We start from the raw sequence: 26238 nt of genomic DNA, 5'->3' as shown, positions 1-26238 counted from the left end.
TATTACTTTCTCTTTTACAAATAATATAACTATACAGTTTATTCACTAAAGGGAGAGTTGTCAGAGAGGTTTTACTTACTTCACTGTACATTATGAAGTCCAACCCCAGTAAACTTCCGTTGCCGAAAAAACCTGGCCGACCCTGTATAATTTTATATATATATATATATATATATATATATATATATATATTTAAAACGTCTTCAGTCATTGACCACCATGGGGTCTGCTCAGCTACTCTTGGTGGAGAAAATTTAACAGGATTGACCTTTCATAATGAATGATTGAAACCAAAACACTCCTCACAACTTTCTCTTTAGTGAATACACCACTACGGATTCAGCTAAAATTTTAATACTTCTGTATTACAAAATGTTTTCACAGAATTAATATTTACATATATTTTGTTCTTTTTTTCTTATAACATAATACAACATTCTCTCTTCCAAAATGAAAAAGTTAAATAGAGGGAATTTAGAAGGGAACGTAGATTTTTGCAGTAGACACAAAAGTATATGAATGGGAAACACAAAAAAATCATTGCAAGGCTAGATGACATATATATGTATTATATAGTATTAGTTTGGGGTTATGTTAATTGAAAACAAGGACATTTCTCACTGTAACATAATTGCAAAAGGGTTTTTGAACAAGCAATTAGCCTTTTTAACTTGGATTAGTTACCACAGCGTGCCATCGAAGCACAAGAGTGATGGGAGCGATACAGGGTCTCCGTATACCTTTGAAGAGATTCCATTAAAAAAAACAGCTGTTTCAGCTACAATAGTCATTTACAACATTCCGCTCTGGATTTCCGATCCATTTCATATTATTTTAATGGACAAAATTTGCTTTTCTTTCAAAAATTTCAAAGTGACGCCAAACTTTTCAATAATTGTGTATATGTGTGTGTATCACTTAGCCACATACAGTTAATTTTACCAATATTTAATGCTAAATGTTCTCATACTTTTTCAGTAGACCCCCATTTTTTACAGTGATAGTGGATACAATAAAATATGGTTCGCTTTCCCTTCTAAAGGCAAAGTTTGTGTCCCAAGTCATAATTTGAAATATTCGATACCTGGGTTATAGTCTCTCTATAGTTTAGATATGATACCAAAAGTTCTTTGGGTTTCATCATCATACTATATATGACAGAACGGGCCCCTTAGGTTTGCTGGTAACCCAATGGTAAAACATTTGGAACAGCTTTCAAAAGGATGGTTTCTGATGAAATTGCTGCACAGTATTTAGATGTTAGAAATAAAACCTCTCTCTTTAAGCATGTTAAATATAAGATCTTAAATAAGGCTTTAGAGGCTATTTTGCGTTACACCTGAACTGTCCCGATATCAGACTCCTGAATTGGCAACACAACAGAAACACAAGTTCGCAGATTAATATATATTTTTATATGGCAACAATGCAGTTTTATGAAGATACCAACTCACATGTGCCAAAAGTGTTTAGATCATTAGGCTTGTATATAAAAGTTACTGGAATAAAACATAGTATACATCAAACGGTCTGTTGCAAGAGATTGTACATGTTTTGCGATAAAACAATCATACAAGTCATTTTTGTGGAATAATTACACTTGAAACATAAAATACTGTACACTGTACATAAAATGGAAACGGAAAGGATGATCTATACTAAAACACTTAAATTAGCCTTAAAAGTTACATCCAATTAGAATAATTCGATAAAACCCTTTTGTAAAAACATCACCCTCTTAATAAAAATATATAAATCCTGTTAATTAGAAATTGGTTAAACCATTTTGATATAAAACATGGATTTTTTAGCAAGCAAGCAACGTAGCAGAAATATCGAGCACAGGCTTTTGCTGGCAGTATATTTTTCGAGCTGTACATCTTGGTCCTTGGATGCATCGCATGGATTCACAGCAAGCTATATAGGACGGTCAGTGCTGCTACGATACCGTTTAGGATTGCCATGGTGTAGCCCATGTGAAAGGAATGGCCGGTCATTTTCCTAGAAAGAAAAGGAAGAAAAAAAAAAAAGCATCACGGTGTGATTTTTACGAAACATAGAAATTACACTAGGTAAAAGATTTCATGCAGAAGGTAGGTGCTAATGAAAATCATGTGCAAATATTAAAAGGAAACTGTGGAAAAGGAAATGAAATGAAGTATAGTACACTAAAGGTTATATAAAAAGGTAAATATTTTTTTCTAAATAATAATAAAATAAAAAACATTCCTTCTCATCATGTGCCCAATCAGCCTTTTTTAAGCTCCACTTCCACTGATCTAATTGATTGATTAAAAAAATGTAAGCAGTGCTTGGAATTTATTACTTTCGAAAATTGTAAGGATTGAAGGAATTGTCACTGTGTCCAAAGATCAAAAGCAATCAAATGTTATCGGCCAGGCAAAAAACATTTATAATAAAACAGTCAACAGTCTATTCACTAAAGGGAACGTTGAGAGGAGTGTTTGCAGGAAACGCGACAAGCTTCTCCAACAAGAATAGAGGAGCTGGCCCTGAATAAAGTATAATCCATGTGTATGGGGACTGGTTATAGCAGCGACAGTTCATACATTGTGCAGCCAAGCTCTCCCTGCAGCAGAAGCCGTGGAAAAATTACTTCCTTTATGTAAATATACCTCATGGCATCAATAACACTAAAGGTTATAGAGAATACACGCCGGACTTACATGCTGCTCTTCTATATGCAATATATCAAACAGATGGTACTGATGTAGTGACGGACACACAGCGCACCACATTCACCAAAAGTTCTATTATTGCCAGGACGCCGGCTCCCCGGGAGCTTTTTAAACAGTTTGACAACGAATTTCCAAAACAAATTAAAAATGAATTTTCAAACGCCTCGCACTGTGTACGAGCGCTTATGATAATAAAATTCTGAAACACAGCCCAGAGCGCTGCATGTGCTGTTTACGTCTAATTGACCTCACAGCAGTTTCGTTTTATTACCAAGTCAAAGCCCTGTCTGTAACAATCCCCCTGCTTCCCCTCACATAGAACAACATCTTAAATGTGAAGAAAGTTGCCTGATCCAAAATCTCGACTGTCTATTAGCCAAGTCGTTATTCATTAAAGAGACGCTCCAGGGTCGCATCCAGCATCACCAACAAACAACGCATGTCATGGTACTTTGTATAAGCATAAAAAATAAAACAGTAAGGAAAGTGCATGCTTGTGGGGACCTTGTTAGACCACCCAGAACAATGGGTACAGTATGGAGGCAGTCGGGCGAGCAGGGGATGAGTTTGGCCGAAATATGTCATGCAGGGTTAGGAGCTGGGGGGGGGGCAGCAGGGAATGAGGCAAATGCCTATGGGGAGGATTTGTAAGGGGGACAGAATTTAAAGAGACCACTTAGCTATGAAATGCATTAAGAACTGCATATGATGGGTGGTGAGTCCCTTTAAGAACTGCACAAATGTAAACTTTGACAACTATGAGTGATGGGTATACAGCTCTGCAGAATGTGATGGTACTATACTACATAAGAAACTCACAATGTTTTATGCACACGGGTTAAATCATTGGTCAGGACAATTAGGTAGACATTTTAAATATAAGTTTCATAAAAAAACTATATAATGAATGGGTTCCCTAGATTACTACTTTACAAATTACCTATAAGAAGATCACTGAATCACCTAGAAAACGAAGCCGTATAAAATGAAGCCGTCTGGAGTTAACATTTTTCAGCGGAAGACACAGAGGCATTACAGCAGCTCGTGATCCAAGCACACCATCTACTGACTCTATAAGATGTCTCAACTTAAAAATAGAGCCTGAATTCACACCAAAAAAATTAACACTGGTGTCTGTAATTTTTATAAACAATGGACGTTAGAGAGAAAAAAAAAAGCTGCGCTAGGAAACAATCGGTGCCGGATATTCATTCGGAATGAAGTGCAATGAAAGGAATGAAGTTATCTGGAGCAGATTTACCTGAAACGGGCAGGAGACAGCGGCGTTGGGGGGAACATTCCAGGTTCAAACGAGTCAAAGTAAGTTACGGTCCAGGAGAAGCTGCAGCATGAAAGTCCGGCAATGACGGATAAGGCGAGTAAGCTCCAGAACCCTAAGTAGGGAGAGAGAAAAAAAAAAAAAAAAAAACAGAAAATACAGATTTACATGTTAGGTATACATGCTACATGCATTTGAAATTATTATACAGTCTACAAGCTAAACAGCAGGGTATACATGACCTTAAGGAACTTGATTGTTGCCAGTTTGCCTTTAGAGTGTATATCACCTGTTTCAGTAAGTCAAACTGTTATGTTATATACTACTTATGTCCCGTCTACCCATTGTACAGCGCTACATGATATGATGGTGCTGTACAAAAAAATGATGTCAAAATCCTTTCCTTTGCAGCCAAGTATTCCTCTTAAAATGTAAGTTAGATTTATGAATTACATACAATGCCACCTATGACTAGTAACAATATTTTACAAAAACACACACGTTCCTCATATTTTACATACCTAAAAGACTAACTTTGACACCATCCTCAGAGATCTCCCTCATCGACTGCATTTCTAAATTAAGAAAAGAAACATATATTAATGGCCGACATCAATGAAGTTACTAAGGGGAAGCTGCGGAATGTTTTGCGCCTCTGTATAGTAGCATGGACAATAGTATTACTTTTTGGGGTATTCACTATATAACTGTAGTCGTACCTTTTGACATAAAACATTCTGATTACATCTAAAGAATTCTTTCCAAAATAATACAGGAGTCATAAAATTAAACAGAAAAGAGATCCAATAAGTACATAGTGCTAAATAAACTGCTAAAGTATAAAAATAAACATTTTCTATTTACTACTCTACTGCAAAGATTAACCTGAACTAATGCCACAGTCAAAGAACTAGAGTCAGCGCTATGAAATCTCAGGGCAAATGAACGAATTGTTAAATTACTGATATGCATTCATTTACTTATTCTGATCCTACTATACAGATTATTCTATTATCATTTTCCAAAACTCAATCCCTACAATGTTAGGACTCCAGAGTTTGCACCACTAATTTTTTTTACAGTGTCCACAGAACAACGCAACACACCTTGCATCACGAGGTATACGATTGCAAGCAGAATGGCGAGCATGCATACAATTGCAAGGCAGCACAGCATTGAGAACACCCTGGCCGGCCATCTTTTATTCCTCTTAGAAGTGACGACTTGTGACATAACCGTCCCGTTCTGCTCCGTGTCTGGATACAGTGGTGGGGCATCTTTGAGACTCTTTGTTGCTGAAACAGCAGCCTCGTACAAGTCAGTATCCAGGTTCCTCACCACCGCTGCTCCTTCCTCACTACTTTTTTCACCCCAGATTTGAGTTTCCTGAGACGAGGCACTGCCAGATATCACCGACTGACGACTATTGCTCCTCAGCCGCCTGGTACTGCTCCTAAAGGACATATCCATCCAGGAATCTGTAGGCATAACGAAAAATCACTGCTTTACATGCAAATGAATTATTTGAACGTCAGAACGGAATCATGGGAAATTAAGGACATTTTTGAACAACCATAGAAACATTAATGTACTTAATGTACAGGAGGGCAAAGAAAAATGTTAGAACAAGAGTCCTAAATCAAACTAGGGTGAGAGGCTTAGATGCAGATGATGCAGACTCGAGTCCTGCACTCTCTCCACGGTTAATAAAACTTTATTCGTCTTTGATAACAGCTTGTTTACGCTCCCTATACTATGTATCATGCTACCAATAAGCGGCGTTTAGGTGTACAACGCCCGACGTGCAAACTTATTTAACCTTTTTCACCCGTGTCTTAACGCGGGATATAAAAATAGGAGCCACAGGAGCCAAACTAATGGGGTTCAGTGCAAACTCTCCATTAGCTTCAACTGCTATTTACTTTAAATCTGCTATTTGACTACGAAGAGTTATTCAAAGTTTGAAAAGCAGCCTACCCGCGGAAATCAATGAAGTGTCACTGCTGACTGTGTCACTGCTGACTGGGTCACTGATTGGTTGCTATGGTGATAAGACCACTTTCCAATATTTTAAAACGGCCATATGATAAATATAGCCTCCACAGTGGATAATGAGCTGTCTCCTTGTTAAAGCACCCGTTATAACCTGATAAAAGGAATATCGTGCAAAATCAGACCACTTGTGTGTAATCTCTAACTACGAACGCTTAGCTGTATCCCTCCACAGGGACTCGACGTGAACTACTTTTTTTCCCCTGGTTTTCCTTTTTCTGTATTTGAATCCCAACGCCTTCTTGCAAAGTACGCATGCGCAGCAAGTCTTCTTCCAGTCCCCAGATCAGTGACGCACTATAACCGCGCACAGGACAATCCGCCGCGCACAGGACAATCCGCCGCCCGCAGTCAATCGCCTCACGGAATTTGAAATGTGGACATACTTAAATCTCAATGTGCCTCAGAAGGTGGTAATGACCATGGCTGGTGTGGGTCACGTGATAAATGTCACAATCATCACAACTCGCCTGCTCGCACAAGGCGGGACAGAGCCCGCAGCTGCTGCGGAACATCCCGGTGGGTGTTTTCTAAGAAACAAAAAAAGAACCAGCCACACCAAGAAGTTCTGCAGCAACTGCGTCAGTTTTCCCGAGCTGCTCTGCGCCAATGTCAGGAGTCCCGTGTTTCCATAATAATTGCCCTCCCTGTATGTATTACGATAATAAACCGGTGACAATATAGGGAGACTCGTAAGAGACAAATACCTGGAGACTCCGAGCCGCTCAGACACCTTTCTCTCCCGCTTTCTGGTTAATTAGTACGTTTTACGGTATTAGCAGCACTGACCCCAGCTCTGGATTTTACCATAACAATAAAAATAATAATGCCTTCCCAGACATTAAGGCCAAAATGTTGCTTAGGCGCCCTCCAAAACGAAGCCTATAGCAAGCCTGCTCTTAGAACTGCTAAGCAAACTAGAGCGGCATTGGTTGGGCGCCTAATGCGACCCAGGCACGCTGGCTCCGCCCGCACGTTTTCGTCATCGCGCTCTGTCTGCCTCAGTGCCTGTGCCGATAACCAATACGGTGGGTCCTTATTGGGAGGTGGTGGAGGAGGCCGGAGAGGAGAGAGACATCATGGTGAGAAAAGAGTTTGTGTGTGCCTTTGGGGTCGCTTCGTTTTCCCTTTGTGTGGTGCCCAGGCTCAGTCAGGGGCATGCGCCATACGGCTGACGGTTCTTCTTATTAATGGCTGTCCGTACGTTGGCTCTGGGTCCCTCTGTTGTGGCCTTTGGGCTGTAGTAGGGTATGGCATTCTGCCTAGGCCACGACTTCCACAGGGCCACACTGGAGGCTTGCCTTAGTGCCCCAGATCGTTTTAATGGCCCCAGTGTTAAGAGTCTCTAAAGCACAATACGAACAACTCTGCTGTAATCTGGCCCCGTAAAATACACTTTGTGTTGGAGCCAATCAGAGGCTGGGATGTATTTCTTGTGTGATCAGTGGATGGTGGGAAGGATAAGGTTGGGGATTGGACTTCTTTTGTTTGTTTTTTTTCCAGTCTTTAGCATTTACATTTTTTACATGAAAGTTGTGCTTTTTGTATAAGCGAGTGTTCTTAGGGCTTTGGAAGGTGATTATTACTATTATATTTTATATAACGCCACAGTTTTTCTCAGCGCGTCTTACAGATCTTACATTCAAAGGGTCTGACGAAACTAGAGCTGACAGACTAAGACAAAGTAATACATTAGGTAAAGAGGGCCCGGCTCGCGAAGCTTACAATCTATGTGATTGATAGTTGGCTCTCAGTTATTTTAGGAAAGTTACTAGGTTTCCTATTTTTCCAAAGATAAAATAAATCAAGACTGAGGGCTGATTAAGGTCTGAGTGTTTACGTCAGGAATCATAGATGGGCAGAATGGTTATCTGCTGTCAAACTCTGTAATCCTCCTTTGTGCAGCGCTATGGAATTTGATGGCGCTATAAAACAGTAAATATTTTAGAGTGACTTTTGGGGTCGGAGAGGTTGCTGCTGCAGCATTATTTTTGGTCCCTATTCGTGCAAAATGTTTGGCCTCTGGGTGCAGATGCTATAAATCACAACTTGGATTATTCAACACAGAATTTGTTCATTGTGTTCACTCAAAGAATCCTTGAAATCTCCCCGTATTTACCTGCATTTCTTTTTTTTGGGAAAGGGACAGATTTTTATCCCCTTAACGAACAATGACGTGCCATGCGTTAAATAAGCTTAGAAAACCATCAAGTGTGGCTTTCTTTGCTTAAACGGTGTTGGTGTAGCGCTTTGATGTTGCAGCATTCAGCAACACAGAAGTCTGCTCCGCCGACACCGTGTGATCCCTCCCTGAAGCCTCAACATCAGCCATTTAAAATATGGTGGCAGACGCTGTATGTAGAAGAGCTTAGGAGGCGACCAAGGAAAAATTGCCATAATGTGCTAGTAGTCGGGTCATACTGATGACAGCTGAATGATACCCCTTGTCACCCAATACAGTGTATAATGTTCTCTGTTTCTAAAGGCTGTGCCCCAAACAAACCTATATTGCTTTTACCAAAGTAGGAGTGTAACTTTTTATTGCAGACCTTGTGTGATTTTTCACAGCAAAATAGTAGTAGTGTTTTGATCACAGGCTATGCAACTGCACACCCTGGATTTTTGTTGGAGCGGATTTGGATATCCGTAAAGGCAACCAAATCTTAAGATGGACAGGACCTGCCATCCCACTATAAAGTGTATTATCTGCAGATAAGACTATGTTTCTATCACTGAAAAAGACTTCTCTGATTACATCCACTTCTTTTGCCTGATGTGACCTGATTTCTACCGCACTTATCTACTACGCTCAGTGAAGGAAAACTTTCCTACATTACATCTCAATGAGGACATTGTTAAATTGAAGGGAATGAGAACTTGTTTTTGGTAGTTTTAAGTAAATAGAATAAAATTAGGCTAAAAACAGCAAAAGTGACAGTACCTATTAAAGAACAGCATGGGGGTTTGTAATAAGGGATTTCTTTTTAGGTATTTCAAGCAATATGCTAATCTCACTAAAGCGTAGAATAAATTCATTGTGGTTGAGAACGCTTGCCTTAAGTGTTATCTGTACTTTGTTTCAGTCATCTAGTGATGGTACAAATGGACCAAGTCAACCTGGACTTTTCCCTAATGGGCCTCGGTTGATGAGAGCACCTTATGTAAGTACATTTTTGGTCTTCTGTTGGTATAAACATATATAAACCTTTTCATATTAGCCAGGATACTGGACAAAACACGTTTATTGGAAATAAAATCTGGAGTAAAATATCACTGGATTGTTTAGAAAGAATGGGATCCAAATTTGAGAGTCTGAAGTTTGAGATGAAACCTTTGATGCGTTTAGTTGCAGCTGCACATTGGGTCGGCTGTATTACAAGGACTGGGGTTGTTTTCCTTTTGGCTAAAATAAATGGATGGTTGGGGATGCGATGAGCTATAGTCTGGCGTCTCTTTATGAAGCTGAGATGAGAAAAGCTGCGGTATACAATAAATGTACATATTGTGTCTGAATTTAAATTGCCATTCCCCCCTTAGATGAATCCAGTCCCACATTTTCCAGGCATGCCCCTGGCCTCTTTGGGTCCGAGAGCAGGTGTAGGACCGCATGGAATGATACCTCCCTTGATGGGACCACTTGGTGGGCATCAGATGACTCAGGTAATGCATATTTTTAATTTGGGCTTAGAAACTATGTATACTGCAGTTTTACAATTGCTTTTCTATATTTTCTACAATTTTTAATATTCTGTTGTACGTATTTCTGACTTTTTCATTGTTTTGTTACAGATGCCTACAATGATACCTCCTCTCATGTCGGGAATGATGATGACTACTCATGTTGCCCCAGGGCCGTTACCAGCTGCACTACAGGTTGTTAGATTTTGCATGGTTGATGCTCCTGTTTTATGATAAAATAATGCATCTGTACACTTAATAAGAGAAGAAATAGGTTAAGAGTTTACAATCTGATAAATGTTAAAAATTTGCCAGTATCTTTAAGAGGTTGTTTGTTAACCTATAGAGAGGGTCTCGTTGTGTGGTCAGGAGGCTCTGCGCCTTTCAGGCTAGTGTTCCATTGCCAATCTTGAACACTGCATGTGGGAAGAAAGTATTGGAAGTGTGTTCATGTCCACTAGACCCAGGCACAGTCTGAGAGAAACGCATTTAAAATAAAATAATCAACAATGCGAAAGATGTTGTGTCATCAGCACCTGAGAGACAAAAACACGCAATTTAGTTATTTCTGCCACTTTGATTTTAGGAATTTGTACTTAACTGTTTCTTGGTTTGATGTTAACTATGTTTTGTTTTGGGCAGGCCGGTGTAAACAGCATGGATCCCCAGCTAGGTATGTGTTTTTGTTTTTTGGATATATATATATTAAATATATCTGTTTTTGCATGTTGCTAAAATCTATAGTTTATGCCATCTTTACAAAATGTTTTTAATTGCAAAACATTACCAATTTGTTGGTAATTGGCACATTGTGATAGCACTACATACCCTTCCAAGCCCTTTGAAATTAAAATTTCTTCTCCCTGGCACAAGATCTATTGCAAAATCTTGATAAAAATTAAACTGCTGCTTATGGGGTGTACATTTAAATTAAAATGCTTATCTATGCAAAATGTAAAATATTATGTTTCTTACAAATGTATTGAATGTTCCATTTTTTTTTCTCCCCATAGCTCAGGCAGCTGTTACGCAGGTAGGTAATATTTTGGTTTCTAGTACTGATTGATGGTTTATCAAACGCAAATACTCATAACGTGACTGGTTCGTCAAATGTTGGATTTTTTTTTCACTGGGCACTTAACTTTCTATAAATTATCTGCACCTTCCTCCTGTCTCCTTCACTTTATCTGTTGGCATGTTGCTCTGATTAAAAGTGATTCCCTGTTTTGGATATTCATTCCAGACAAGCTGTGATATATATATATCACACACTTTCACTGTGTGATATGGATTATGTCAAGTGAGCACTGTACAGTAAGATACACTTCAAATCTAATATGCAACAGAGAAGAACTCGTTTCTCTGCTTAATATTTTGCCATTACGTGAAGCTTCTACATCTACAAACTCTCTTTTTATTAACAAAAGCAAAACACCATTAAAAGCAAGCAAAATAGGGCTTATTGCCCACTAGTGAGATGTTCCTTCTATGCTGTGGTGACAACCAGTTTCTTACCTTGAGAAATATTGAATCCTTTATTTTAAATACGATCCCTGATGAAGCATCTCACACATGGCTTGGCCTTTCCCTGCAGAATGGTCTTACCTTAAATTTCACTGAAGTCTGGGGGGCAGTAATATTTCACTATTTTTTTTTTTCCTCTTTTAGCCACCGCACCCTGTTATTACAGCACAAGCCGTTACAACTAATAGTTTAGCAAATGAAGAACAAAGTAAAACTGTAAGTAGTAGGTGTGTTTCTATTTGGTGTATCATTTTTCTCTTTGCCCCTAGTCTAAACCTGTGTTTTAATCTGACAGAAGTCTGTATGGACTGAACACAAATCCCCGGACGGAAGAACATATTATTATAATACAGAAACGAAACAGTCCACCTGGGAGAAGCCGGATGAAATGAAATCACCTGTCGAGGTAACTTCAATTTTATTGCCATTTATCATAATCAACGGACAGTCTGACAAAAGGCCGACAGCGCTGAACATATAATGGTGACCATAAAGAATTTGTCATCGGCATGCTAAATTCGCATTGGAAAACATTAATATAGACACATTTAAGCAATGTGCATTCGAACGTACAGTGATATTTGTATTTAACTTTTATTTTTCTCTCTGTCTCTTAGCAATTGTTGTCCAAATGCCCTTGGAAGGAATTTAAATCCGACTCTGGGAAACCATACTACTATAACTCTCAGACGAAAGAGTCCCGATGGGCAAAGCCCAAAGAGTTGGAAGATCTTGAGGGTAGGTGCTACCAATGGTACATGATTTAGCATCACATAATTTGTCTGCCTTTTTGAAGTGTATACAGGGGCATCTTTTCTCCAAGTCAATTAACACGATTGTTCATTTAAAACAAATATAGTTACTTTATACAGGCTGCCTGATTCACTTAAATTAGCTTCAACTGCATGGTAGGCAGTCAGCATCGTATGTTTTCATTATACAGATTTTGGGTTGCCACTCTGTAGTGCATCCATCTGCAAATGTGATGTGCAGAGCATGAATGAGTAGTCTGCAGTTTGTGCGTATTAAAACTTGAAAACAACACCAGGCTTTATGCTAAGACCTGGAGCCTTTGAAGAGAGGCTAGTATATTTTGGATGCTGCCCCATCACTTGTTTCAATCTAAAACCCCCTGGAGGGTTTTTCTGACAAAATCTCTCTGCTAAGGTTCTATTTAGTACATCACCAGTGTCTGTAATAACAATACTCCTAATAATGGCTTTTCCTTTTTTTTCCCCCCATTTCAACTCTACAGTTATGATAAAAGCTGAGGAAAACAGGTATGTAAATCCGATTTCTAATTAATGGCTGTTGTGTGTTAGTGTAGTACAGTTGTCTTTACCAGCAATTAAGTAGCAAATTATTTGCACTTTTTATGCTTCTTCAGTCACATTCTTAGTCCCACATCAGCTAAATAAATCAAGTTATTCAAGCGAATGAAATTTCACTTTTAATTTGTCCTGGTGTGATGCGGTGAGTTTTGTTGTTGGTCTGTTTTGACTGACTGCGTCTTATAATAAAAATGAACAATGGATGAGGGATTAGCTGTGAAGGAATTCGATCAATCTTGTTTTCTGGCACGGCAGACATTAAACATGTTTACATAGGCACAAACACTACATGCAAGAGGCTTATTTCTATATAACCATAGCTTACTAACTTGTTTGTTTTTGTTTGCTTGAAACCAGCGCCCCGCCGGAAGATACTGCAGCCCTCCTGTCGGCGCCTGGCACTGTTCCTGGGGAGGCTAACGGCACCCCAGTGCCCCTGGCTACCGAACTGGAGCCAATCGCTTCTGCTCCGGCAACTCCTGCCATAGACACTGAAAATACGCTTACGGATTCTACCGAAGAGCAAGCCCTGTCTATAACGTCCTCCATTCAAGAGAAGGAAGTAGAAGTCGGCAGCAGTGTTATGATTGATGAAACTTCGCAACAAGAGCCTATTGTAGAGTGAGTGTTTGCATGTGCTATACAGAAAAGACATTAAATATTAAAATATCCATAGAGCCAGTGGAGCAGTCCTAATTCACACATACTATTCAGATGATCTACATTTGAGTAGACCCTTTCTTTACATTTTGTTTCTTATGTCTTTTTTTAAATTTAGAGCGGCTCCTGTAGAGGAGAGAGAGGAGAAGATTCTAAAGAAAACCTACACTTGGAACACAAAAGAAGAAGCAAAACAAGCCTTTAAGGAGCTCCTTAAGGAAAAGGTACGTGTTTTATAGGGCCGGTTAATTGTAAGTCATTTGTTGCTGTTAAGCGGTTTAAAAAGCTTACCCTATGTCACGTGTGCAGATACTGAGTGGAAATACCAATGCTTTTTTAAACCGCTAAACTTGTACATTTAGTGCCAGTGTATATTTTGTATCATGTCACATTTATTTTACATTTCTCATTTTTTATTCTAGCATGTTCCATCCACTGCTTCTTGGGAGCAAGCTATGAAAATGGTCATTAACGATCCCAGATATAGGTATGTACAAACACCCTCTCTGCGCATTATTTCTAGTATGCTTTGGTGGTTTTGCTTGTATACAGATGCTATATAGCTGTATTTTGTGAATGCATCGTTGTAATTTACACTACTTTAAGGGATGCTAGTATATAAAAAATTTGCTTTTTATTCCCCCTTACCAAGTTTAATTTGTTGAATTCTCATTTTTCCAAAATGTTTCTGTTTAGTGCATTGGCTAAATTGAGTGAGAAAAAGCAAGCTTTTAATGCCTATAAGGTCCAAACAGAGAAAGAAGAAAAAGAAGAAGCTAGACTGAAATACAAGATTGCAAAGGAAGATTACCAAAGGTTCCTAGAAAATCACGATAGGATGACTTCTACAACTAAATACAAGTAAGTGTGTATATTATATATACATATGCTGTATATATAATGTGTGTATGGCAAATCTTATATATATTGCCTTATGTTTACTAGAAAAGCAGAACAGATGTTTGTTGAGCTAGAAGTATGGAATGCTATTTCTGAACGCGACCGTCTTGAAATCTACGAAGATGTTTTGTTCTACCTTGCAAAAAAAGAAAAGGTAATGGTTTAATCTCTCTGCCCCTTTGTTTATTAACGTTACATATGATTGAAACTAAAAATTAAGCCATGTGTCGTAACACGTACAATGCAATGTTACAATCATACATAACTTGAAATCTTATGGCAAAGTAAAATGTTTTTTTAAGACCGCTATATGTAGACGACTTCTCCGTTACTAGTGATATTTAAAGATATCGTCGGGGGGGGGTAGTGCTTATTTGGTGACTTTGTCCTACTTCCTATACGCCTAAAGATTGGGTTTTCTGATGCATACTATTGTTCCTGGTTTTCATAGGAACAAGCTAAACAGCTTAGGAAGAGAAATTGGGAAGCCTTAAAAAATATTCTGGACAACATGGCAAATGTAACATACAGCACCACATGGTCAGAGGCCCAGCAATACCTTATGGACAATCCAACTTTTGCAGAGGATGAGGAACTTCAAAGTAAGTCTGAGTATAATGATATTTTCTTTGTGGCTAGAAAGGTAATCTGCTGTGTGTGTGTGTGTGTAACGTGGGGGGCGTTTAAACCTTAATTGTGTTATGCTGACTACTTTTGTACAGTCTGCTTGTTGGTGCTTAGATGCCAATGTGTTCATACATGTTGGTTGGAGCCTTTTAGCGTTTACATCAATATACAAAAAGTTATGCCATGTGAGCTTGTTTTAGCATGAGATGGGGCAGTTCTATCTGTGGCTGTTGCACTTATTCCCTGCTAGGAACTGCCTAGCAATGATAAGATTGTTTCGTTTGAGGCGGGCCCTCCTCACCGGTTGCCTCTGTAAGCCTATTTGTTATGTTATATACTACTTGTTATGTCCTGTCTACCATTGTCTACCCATTGTACAGCGCTACGGAATTTGATGGCGCTATATAAAACAATAAATAATTATCATTACCGCTGTAAAACCCATCGTGCTGGAAGTTTAAGTGCCTGTTTTACAAGTGTATTTTCTTTTAAGACATGGATAAGGAAGATGCTCTAATATGCTTTGAAGAACACATTCGTGCTTTGGAAAAAGAAGAGGAAGAGGAGAAGCAGAAAAGTTTGCTAAGAGAAAGGAGGCGGCAGAGGAAAAACAGGGAGTCTTTTCAGGTTGTTACAGCTTTACGTTTTTACCGTACAAATCACAAATGCCAGGCAGGTACAACAAACAAATTATATATATATATATTGGTCATCCTATAATCAGGTCAGGTAAATATTACATGTTATTGACCTAATATACAATAATCCCTGGTATTTACTTTCAAATAAAATAGACTAGTAGAAACTGTCTGACTTGGCATATACATTTTTTTCTAAAGCTTTATGGTTTGTCCAGATATGTGTTTTATATGAATGAAGGTGTAGTTTTATTCAGTTGGGATTCCAAACTAAGTGTATCTGAGGGACTTGAGGAAATATTTACTCATACTACTAGCAAAAACGCTGCTATTTTTCTCTGTTATCTTTGTAATATTTTCTTTGTGGTTTTCCTTAGGTATTTCTGGATGAGTTGCACGAACACGGGCAGTTACATTCCATGTCTTCGTGGGTTGAGTTGTACCCCACCGTTAGTTCTGACATCAGATTTGCCAACATGCTTGGTCAGCCAGGTAAAGATTTCCGTTGCCAAAAAGGGTTTTCCCCACTAACTGTTCAGATCAGTGAGGCTTTGCAATCTTGCTCGTGTGTGTGTGTGTGTGTGTGTGTGTATATATATATATTTATTTATTTATTTATTATTTTTTTATTACTTTTTATTTTTATTTATATATATATATATATATATATATATATATATATATATATATATATATATATATATATATATATATATATATACACACACACACACACAGTGTGTATTTTGCAAGGGATTTCAAATGTAATACACTTGATAATTTTATGCACAATGTGTGCATCCTGCTGTATTAAAAGGATCAGCAATTGGAATCAAAGCATATTTTGGTAATTTCTTTTTGTGTCGTTATATTATTCTGGTGGCAGCAGGCACTGCTACTAATGGGTATCTCTATACACTTCCAGCATGCAAAAGCCCCCTTTACACTTCTAATATTTTTAACGATACATGCACCATGTCATTCGCACCATCGCCAAACATGCCATGTTACCAGCTAGTCTCCAATAATATTTTCTTTTCTCTAGAGAGAAGAGTTAGTTAATGGAAGTATATAGTCATACTCATTACTTTCCCATTGCAGCCCAATCATTTTCAGGTGGGTCTCAGACACACTGCAGTCTTGTATTTTTATCTATTTTAAAAGCTTCAAAAGAAATACACTGGTTGTGATTTGGGGACACTTAGGAATAAGATTCTTGTTTTTGCTATAATTGTAGGGACGCTGCATTTGCTAAATCTTATATTTAAAGCGACCTGTAATGTTTTACAGGGTCAACTGCACTAGACCTCTTCAAATTTTATGTTGAGGGTCTGAAGGCACGGTACCATGATGAAAAGAAGATAATAAAAGATATTCTAAGGGTAAGTTTTTTTTTTTTTTTTTTTTTTTTTTTTTTTTGTAATTTGTTTTTTTCTTTAACTTAGATTACATTTGTTCATGGTTTTTATGTTTTCTTATGCTCTAGGACAAAGCCTTTGTTGTTGAACTCTCTACCTCGTTTGAAGACTTTGTTTCGGTGATCAGTTCAACCAAAAGGGCCACTACATTGGATGCTGGAAATATTAAACTTGCTTTCAATGGTGTAAGTAGGAAGTCCTTTATATTTAGAGAGTGTGTAGGATACAATATCCAGTTTTTTAATGGTCTTTAGTGTGATTTGCAAGTAAGGAGCATTTTTTAACAACAAGACCTGTGTTGCTGTTACCTGTAAGTGTTTAACAAGCTGCAGGAGGGAAGTTTATTTCAAATGGGAAATTTTAGAACCAGAGGCCATTAGTCTTGGACCTCCTAGTTTGAGGTTTAGGTGCTGGGAAGTTTTATTTTTCTGAGAAGGTGGTCGATGAATGGACTAGCATCCCAGCAGAAGAGGTAGCGGCTAGTAAAGTGATGGGATTTAAACATGCAAGGGATAGGCATAGGGGCTATCCTGAGACTTGGACAAGACCAAAAACTGATTCATTTCTGAATCTCTGCACCGGGGGGGAAATAGACATATTAGATGGTTCTTATCTGCTGTCAAATTACTATATTACTATATGTTACTATATTAAAGCAACAGTTGTGTAAAAATGATGACATTGAAACCTCAATGCTGGTCTCCCTGTACCCTAGATTGTTTCAAAGTCAGCCTTTGGGGGGCTACAGAGCCCCCACTCTCTGATTATACCAGCTTGGCTAGAGCGGCATGACACAATGCTGATGGGTTCAGTCTTGAACCCAGAACAGTTGGGAAGAATGCATTTGGAGTAAGAGAATGTACGTTCCAAATGTCTGTGCCCTTGTGTGTAAGTGCTGTCGGCACGTATTGTTGGATACACAATGCATCTGTAACTAAAAAAAAAATTAAGATGGCAACTTTTCTGTGTTAAAGCTTTTGGAGAAGGCTGAGGCACGGGAACGAGAGAGAGAAAAGGAGGAAGCGCGAAAAATGAAACGGAAAGAATCTGCCTTCAAAAGTATGTTGAAGCAGGCAGCTCCTCCGGTGGAGCAGGATTCTCTCTGGGAAGAGGTAATGGACGTGAACGTACAATGCTATACAACCTTTGTTCTCGTTTTCTCATTTTTAAAAACATTATCAAAATATTAAGACTTGGCTGCATTCTAACCATTTCCCTTATGTTTATCATGATCTGTGTTAGGTTCGGGAACGGTTTGTTAAAGAGCCAGCCTTTGAAGATATCACGTTAGAATCTGAACGCAAAAGGATATTTAAAGATTTTATGTATATGCTAGAGGTAAGATCCTTCATTCTCCTGACATATCAGGTCATACTTCTATATACCCATACCCTAAAAAATGTTTTTTAATTAATAACCTGATTTAGAAGAGATAAAGTAAGTGGTGTTACATGTTGCTGCAAGTTGAAATAATACCTAATGCTGTTTCACGAGAGACCCTGAGGTCTGGGACAAGTACTAAATGATTAAATATATCATTTTTTAAAATATTTTTAATTATATATATATTATATAAAAAGCAAGAAGGGATTAGTTAGGTTGCCAGCGTAACTAATATTAGATGGCTACAAGATCCCTGTATTCATTATTATACTGGTCATCACTTCCAGTGATTGCTACTGTTACGGGTTTTTGCGGTATTCAGATTATAGTTTTATAGCTCAGATCAAAGGAGGATTCCCGGGGTGATAAACAGCTTGTGGAATAAAGTCCTAATGACTTAATGAGACAGGCTTGGATATATGCAATCTGGAGAATTAATTGTTTTTCACGTGCATTGACTGTGTAACACTTACTTAATAGCATGAATGTCAGCATCACCATTCGAAAAACAAGAGGCACTCTAAGAAATCGAAGAAACATCATCGGAAGAGATCTCGATCTCGTTCGGTAAGTGTGTACTGTGTGTCAAAGCACGCTTATTCTATACTGTTTTTTTTTTTGTTTTTTTTACAATATTTATGTTTTGTTTTTTTTTAAATATTACTAGGGATCTGAATCGGAGGAAGAGGAGGAAAACCACACAAAAAAGAAAAGGCAACGGTCAGGCTCCCGATCAGCCTCTGAACATTCCACAAGTGGAGAGTCCGGTAAGATTCACAATCTAAAAACTCCATTTCATTTGTACAGATTAGTACATGCGTTTTAGTACTAGAATGTCTTATGGGTCAGTGTCCACGCATTGGTGCTGTAAGCTGTGTATGTGATGTCTAGAGACCAAAGTAACATTTATATTTGTTTAAACAGCAAATAGTGTTAAAATAAGCAATTTCTGCAGATAAAGAAACATTAAGACACCAAGATCTAAAATGTTTTTCCTAGTTAAATTGGCATGGGCTCTAATATCTTGCTACACTGTCTTGTACAACATTTAAATGCATAATATATTCAAACAATGAATTAACAGTGTTTCAGGGCTTTTTCTTAATATGTTAAAATTAAGTTTGAGTATTTTCTTAATTTGTCCTTTCTCTCATGTTGTTTTGTAGAAAAAAGCTACAAAAAATCGAAAAAACACAAGAAGAAAAGCAAAAAGAGGAGACACAAGTCTGTACGTGGCAATTCATTTTTCTTTGTGATTTTATATTCACTTTATTCCTCTATGTTTTTTAGTTTGGTTGTCATATCTAGTGTTCATTGTGACTTTAGAATTTTATTTATTTGTTTCTCCTCTCCCACCTCAATAGAATTCACCAGAAACCGATGGTGACCGGGACCGAGACCGGGAAAAAGATAAAAAGGAAAGGGAGAGGGAGAGAGACAAAGAGAATGACAAGGATAGAGGTCGGCATAGGTCGCGCTCAAAGCAGAAATCTCCCAAAAGAAAAGGGGGCAAGGACTCTGTAAGTATTATTTATTATGGTAACTTTTAAAAATAACATTTTTACTTTGTTTCTAAGTGTTTTTAAAAAGATATTGTATTATAACACATTGTTCTGCATTATGCTGTATTTGAGTAACAGTAACTTCTAGCGCTTCCCCATTTTAGGGTGAAACTAGGTGACGTCTTGGCTCTTCTATTCATTTTTAAGGTGTCGGTATTCAAAGATAAATGTCTACATTAAAAAAAGTCTGTATTGAACATTGATATTTGCTGCTTGCAAAACCACAAGAAATTCTGTGTTTTTCCCCTGTGTTTTATCACACTATATTATGAAATGGTTTGATTAGTTTTTCTCTTGCACGTTCTGCTAGATGCAACCAGGTTTTAAACTGGTTAGATCTGCCGCTTCTGATACCACCTTCAACACCCGATGCAGTAAATACACATAGAGGGGGATTCACGAAGGGCCGAGTTAATCGGAGAATCCCTGTTGAGATGAAATTTGTTACTCAAGAGGAATCACTAAAATGTTCTACTGGATTAGAAAAAAACAACTAAAAGGGTGGAATTTTATATTTGTTACTGTAGTTCAGTGCGCACTTTTTTCCGAGCTTTCATTCTATTGTGTGTGTGCATGAATTAACGGGTGATATGCTCTTCCAGCGTCACTCTTCTGCTTCTTTCAAAGGAATCCCCTGTAGTTCCCACAAGTAAGGAGGTTTTGAAATTGCTGTTTTTACTAAAGCGTATGTTATTTCAAATATTAAAAATATATTTTATGCAAAGTATATTTCAAATGCTATTTATTCCCAATCCGTAACTTGAGTGGTCGTTAATAACTATCGTGTTGTTTTTTTTCTTCTTCTTAGCAGGGTCAGTGGGACACATCTGGAAGTGAACTAAGTGAAGGAGAATTAGAAAAGAGAAGACGGACCCTATTAAAACAACTGGATGATGATCAATAAGAACATCTTGAACCAAATACGTTTACAACATGTTCATGCATAATTTCAGATTGTAACGTGGGAATATGCTTCATGAATAAAATAAATCGGTCAAAGAGCTGCTCTATGTATAAAAACAATAGAATATGGGTGTTAGAAATCCAGATGTAAATTTAACTTTTTTTGAAGAGTTGCCTTATGAACCATTTTTTTTCTCTTTTCTTTCCAAATCCTTTGTTTTGGTTCCAGAGGCGTGTGCGATGCTTTACATGCCCCTCTGGTGCTAAAGGGGTTTACAGAATGTGCCATCAAACATTGTGAGAATCCTGTTGTCTAGAATCTGTCATTTGGCATGGGGCGGGGGGGAGCTACTGAATTGTACTTCTGATTTAAACAAAGTCCTATTTTTTTATTTGTTGAATTTTATTGGCGGCATATCCGTTCCTGCTTCGATTCATCAAGTTCATGTGGTTACACATACTTCTAATTGGAATATTTTTGTACATTTTTATGAAGTATTAAAACTGTCTTTTATTTTGTTCTAGTATTTATTTGCGCACTGGCCAGAGTATTACATCATCTAAATAAAAAAATGGGTCCAAGCGTCCATTGAAGGTTTTATAATAATCATCCATGACGGTTGGAATCACGTGACTTCTTTACTAATTTTTTTTGTATTACTCTTTCATAGCCAGCGGTGCAATGAAAAAAAAAAAAAGAACTTGTTGGCCAAATGCATTAAACGGAGTTCAGTTAGCCGGCAATCCGTATTTCAGTGATGATTGATCTGTTTTAGATAACTGTGTATATATTAAGCAAGCACAAATGATTACCCTGCATTCCTCCGTAGATTTTTTTTTTCAGTCATTTTTGTTGAAATTATTATTAAACTTCCAGAACTCTTTTTGCAATAGCCTGCGTGTGCGCCAGTTTGTGTAACTCTGTGCAGTAACCATTCTTTTCTCTTGTAACGTGTTTATTACCAGCAGTGTACGGTTACAATGCAGAACGGAAGTAAGCTCCCAAGTTGTACTTGAACCACAACTCCCATGAGTCTAAGCCACTAAGGTAAATAAATTAGGCTTAATTTGGGCTTCTATTTATGGGAAAGTTGTGTGAATGTTAAAATTATGTCCACTATCAATATATGTATTGTATGTCTACAAATCAAATGATAAGGTTTGGTTTCTTACAAAACCGGAAGCCCTCTGAAAAAATGTCTTTGCTGTCCGGCGGGTCAATGGGGCAACAGAGATCCATAGACAAAGCTGGGGTGGGGTGGGGGTAATCATGCAAACAGTTTTTGGTCCTTAAAGCTGCATGAAAGTTTTAACAGCTGGCAGGATGTCGGCACATAACCAAGTATTCAAGTTAAAAGGAATTATTATATAATAATGTAATATACAAGCCATCCCTGTATAGCGCATACTGTTCTACGGCCTGGGATAGAATGTCCTTGATGCTTTCCTGCAACGCAGGCTTCTTATGGTGCTCTCTATTCATGTTCTTCCCTGGTTTGAATAATGCTGATCGTTATGTCCTGTCTACCCTTTGTACATCGTAACGGAATTTCATGGCGCTATATAAAATAATAAATAATAATTAGATAATGTATTTCAAAGTGTGCCGTGTTGACACAGATTAAAATTTTCCTGGGGTAAAATGAATGATTAAAATTAGAAGAAGTAACGCAGGGGCATCTCTTTAACCGATCTGCTAGTTTCACAATTACGAAACAAAAAGCACAGCCAATAGATTTAAATAAATTAATTAGATGACGCTAAAAGTCGGTTAGGTGGTTGTTCGTTACTCTTCGAGTTTTGGTAACCCGGCAGCAGATAATTAAGAACAGATTTCTCTTAATTTTGTAAAACAAGGAAGCCAAAATAATGGAAATAATACCGAGTAGTAGTGTAAATAGTTTATTTGATCATATGCAGAGGACAGACCAGAAAAGTAGCATGTGCCATTTCTAATATTACTAAGAAGCGGAGTACGACGCAGGAGAAAACATGCCAACATTTTTGACATTCCAGCAACTAAATTACTCTGGTTCTCCAATTGTTTTTTTTTTCCTTTGAAACTAATTTCATATTTTTTTGATAAATTCTGGTAAAATGTCTACCTATGCAAAAATGACTAATAAAATATTGAATTAAATTATGAACAAATATTGGCATGTTCTCCCTGGATGTGTAAAGAACACATTTGTGCAATTGTAACAGTTATTGGCAGTTGTACAGAAAAACAAAAATGTTCTGTAAAAGTTTAGGAAATGTCTATGCAGTGAATTTTATCCCCAAAACTACTCTTTTAGTTAAATATATAAAAAAAAACCCTATAAGTTAAAATAACATTCAGATTGTATAGCACAGGCTGATGCATTTTTTTAAACAATATTTACAGTATTACTCAGCGGCTAAATTGGGAATTAAGTATAAAAAAACAAAAAAAACATAAAAAAACTGCACCGACTTTGTAGCAAAATATCTGTACATTTAAAAACAGATTATCATAAAACTACACATTATTTCAAGGAGATCAGAAGAGAAACATCACCAGTGGTTCACTTAAACAAAAATTAAGTACAAGAAACACATGGGCAGGTTTAGCAAAAAAATTAGTGCAAAAATATATCTAAATATCACTTTTTGCACATGCCTTTTTTTTTAACTTTTTTACATTGGAAAACAGGTGGGAAAATGTCCTTGGTTCATCTGGTTACTTTATTGCCCATTGCGAAAACCGAAGTAAAAAAAATCTAGTTAATCTCCTTCAAACTGGTTAAATACTATACAATATTTTTTACAATGAACATATTACATTGCTTTCGGGTTAGTAAAGCAGGAAAGCGACTGCATTGTCCTCAAAACAAAAAATAAAAAATTTAAAAAATTGTTGGAATATTCAGTGAGGTTAAAATTGGTTTGGCGTCCGGGATTATTGGGTAGATTATAAAGTACATTAAATAGTAATCGTTGATATTGTCATGTAGTGGTATATTTTTAACAACAAATGCTTCACGAGATTTAATTTCCAAATTAACCTTCTAAATTTGTAATTGAAGTAAATAAGATGAAACCGGAAGTCGTTCACAGTGACATGGAAAGTCTGGATGGAATATTGTAAAAAAAAAAAAAAAAAAAAAAGACAAAGTGGAACTGAATCTTAAATCAATATTGTAATGGGATTATCACGCCTAATACTGTTAGTCTTACTAGAGATGTTAATTATTTAGTGCTATTTGTTAATTATGAACAAATCCTCCCATTTAATCTTAATCCCAACAAGATATTTTGGGGTGTGCATGGAAACAATATTTTGTTTAAAGGTGCAGTTTTATTTTATATCGATTCCTTCACACACAGCACAAGCCCTTTGGGTATTAAACCGTTAAGCGCGATATAAGCACGATACGAGCGGTTCTGCAAGGCCGGTGCGCTCAGTTGTCGGAAGAGATTCCATTAAAATCCCACAGCAGGTCATCAACAAGAATTCGTTATTTAAAGACCGAAAAGACACCAACGTCGGCCGTTAATAACCACCCCTTTCGCGAGTAACAAAAAAAAGTCATGTGTCATTTACATTTTGGTTAAAAATACTGAGTAACGTATTGGTGTAAAGACATACCCGATCAAATCAAGTCCTATTGCTTTGATAAATTTGAGCGGGTACTTTAAATTTAGGCACTTGTTAGCTACAGCTGAATAGGTATCAGTGGGAGTGAAGATCCCAACGCGTTTTGAACATTAAATGCAATTCGTATAGTTCTGAGCGTTACGCTTCGAAGGCGAAATGCATCGCTTACAAAAAAAAAAGCTTCAGTCAATGGTGGCTTTGTGGCCCACAGAGATCTCCGATTCACGGGGAATATCTCCGAGTCATATGGGGATTTCAGCACCATTAAGACAGCGCATGTTCTGGTCGTCGAAACGCTTCCTGACGCTTCTCCTCACCGCATCGGCTCTTCTGTACGGCTGGTTTCTAAGATCTGGGACAGGACAAAAAAAAGTCACCAGCAGTTCTTTTGTTTTTTGTTATATTCGACAGAAATGAGGAAAGGTCCTGCTGGCAGCCAATCAAAGCAGCTTGTAAGCAAAGAATAGAATGCAGCCCTCACAATATTCTCTGTGCTGGTTATCGGATAACAGTCTATGGAATACTAGAGGACCAATAAGACCAGGGATGCATTATGTTTCTGATACCTGGCCAATTAATGTGACTTATTAGCATGTGATGACGCTATAGCCCTATACTAAAGGTGCCAATAGTTACCGGCGTCATACTGGATGAAATTGTTGGGTTAAAATTGAATAAAATAAACTTGAAAAGATCAGCGGTGTTATGTAATTATAAGTCAGGAATTTGTAATCGAGGTTGTCTTTAAATGGTGTTAAGGTTAGAAGTGATACTTGCTCAGCGGAGTAACCGCCAAGAACTCTGCGTGGGGCTCTGCCTTAAGATGCCCGGCAGCTCCTAAGTTTTCTCTCTAACAGCAATCTGCACAGTGGATCGAGTCATTAGAAGTCAGCGACTCCTGGTGACTTCACAGGGTTAAGTCCTGGGACTCCAGTCCTGGAGGTGTGGCTAAAATCAAGAGGTGGGGCTAACCAGAGACTTTAAATGGGAGGGCAGAAGTGGGGGGAATCTGGGGACCCAAAGCCACTCCCCCCTGCCCAGATGGTGAAAATAACAACCAAAGTCACCCAGAGACTCCAGGTAAATCCAAACATGTTCCCATGTATGTGGATCCAAACATGTTCCCTATCTACCACAGCACAGCGCTGTCGCATATGGTGGCGCTATATAAATAAATAAATAATAATAATAAATATAAGGAATAATAGCAGCACACATTTTGTGCTTTCTGAATTAGTGTCAATAGGCCACAAAATTTACATATTTTGAGAAATGTGATAATTTATCACCACAAGATAGTTTTGTGACAACTTTTAAGTGAAGCTCAGTTATAAAAAGTTGACAGGTCCATATTGAACCATTTTGTCAATAATATGAATTATAATTATAATTTTTTTTAACATTTCCCCTGTAATAATAATAATACTAATAATAATAATAATTATTATTATTATTTATTTTCAAGAGCATTTTCCTTTGTAATGCTTTTGATTTTATTGCTGTTAGGTGAAAACTTTTAACCATTTGAGTGCTCGAGGAGTGAATAGTGCATTTATATGCGTCCCACTGTTTACCTAATGGGGCAGATGGCTTAATCAGGCGCCTTGGACACTATCAATAATTTGAAATTTTGTATTAGTTGCTGGTCTGGCGAATACAGAGAGAGGAGGAAACCAAGTAAAAAATGATGCTTGCCAGCTCTGTGTATCCTCCACCACCGGTGTGCTAGAAGAATTCCTTACCCTCGAGTGAACATTTGGAAATTTAGTGATATTATTCTTCTTTAGGGCTAAACGGGAAAAAAACACAAAATGATGGTTAAATGAATAAAATAAAGAGTATGGTTTGGGATTGAAGGGTATCTGAGCTCGACAATCGGTTCCTAGGCTGTGTTAGGCATTTCAGCAGGAAGAGAGGCAGGAAGTTGGAGGCTAGCAGGGGGAGGAGTTAGGCTCTGCGAGGGAG

General features: G+C 37.7%; 3 protein-coding genes across 7 annotated transcripts in view; 1 reads left to right on the top strand and 2 right to left on the bottom strand.

The window, feature by feature from the left end:
• Positions 1–1392: 1392 nt before the first annotated feature.
• On the bottom strand, positions 1393–6950 carry ARL6IP6 (ADP ribosylation factor like GTPase 6 interacting protein 6). The gene is made up of 5 exons (XM_053471703.1): positions 6738–6950; positions 5085–5456; positions 4500–4553; positions 3961–4093; positions 1393–2001 (listed from the first exon to the last, which is right to left on the bottom strand). The coding sequence occupies exons 2-5, from the start codon at positions 5446–5448 to the stop codon at positions 1908–1910; spliced, it is 645 nt and encodes a 214-aa protein (XP_053327678.1). The 5' UTR covers positions 5449–5456; positions 6738–6950; the 3' UTR covers positions 1393–1907.
• A 119-nt stretch (positions 6951–7069) lies between these two features.
• Positions 7070–21547, top strand: PRPF40A (pre-mRNA processing factor 40 homolog A). Of its 2 annotated transcripts, none has more exons than XM_053471702.1 (27): positions 7070–7112; positions 9114–9191; positions 9568–9690; positions 9820–9903; positions 10351–10381; positions 10722–10741; positions 11377–11448; positions 11528–11638; positions 11850–11970; positions 12488–12512; positions 12921–13184; positions 13342–13447; positions 13646–13710; positions 13920–14084; positions 14169–14277; positions 14575–14725; positions 15244–15377; positions 15766–15880; positions 16679–16770; positions 16875–16991; positions 17781–17918; positions 18049–18144; positions 18670–18756; positions 18857–18956; positions 19356–19417; positions 19554–19709; positions 20563–21547. In XM_053471702.1, exons 1-27 carry the CDS (start codon positions 7110–7112, stop codon positions 20653–20655), a joined length of 2718 nt encoding a protein of 905 aa, XP_053327677.1. In that variant the 5' UTR covers positions 7070–7109; the 3' UTR covers positions 20656–21547. The 2 variants fall into 2 exon arrangements, with proteins under 2 accessions (XP_053327677.1, XP_053327676.1); XM_053471701.1 differs by having other exon boundaries at positions 7071–7112; positions 20560–21547.
• Positions 21548–24483: 2936 nt separating this feature from the next.
• The window catches only part of FMNL2 (formin like 2), an 86941-nt gene continuing 85186 nt past the window's right edge, over positions 24484–26238 (bottom strand). The window contains exons 26-27 of one of the 4 annotated variants that reach the window (XM_053471700.1): positions 26016–26062; positions 24484–24625 (exon numbers count right to left, since the gene is read on the bottom strand). In XM_053471700.1, the coding sequence (XP_053327675.1) occupies positions 24587–24625; positions 26016–26062 (86 nt within the window). In that variant the 3' untranslated portion in view covers positions 24484–24586. Of the gene's footprint in view, positions 24626–25760; positions 26063–26238 lie in introns of those variants that run through there. The other 3 variants (XM_053471698.1, XM_053471697.1, XM_053471696.1) reach the window with 3 other exon arrangements.

This window comes from Spea bombifrons, chromosome 7 (assembly GCF_027358695.1).
Source record: "Spea bombifrons isolate aSpeBom1 chromosome 7, aSpeBom1.2.pri, whole genome shotgun sequence".
In the NCBI taxonomy this organism is placed as follows: Eukaryota; Metazoa; Chordata; class Amphibia; order Anura; family Pelobatidae; genus Spea; species Spea bombifrons.
The sequence above is the reverse complement of the archived record's forward strand: the minus strand, read 5'-3'. Positions and strand labels throughout refer to the sequence as shown.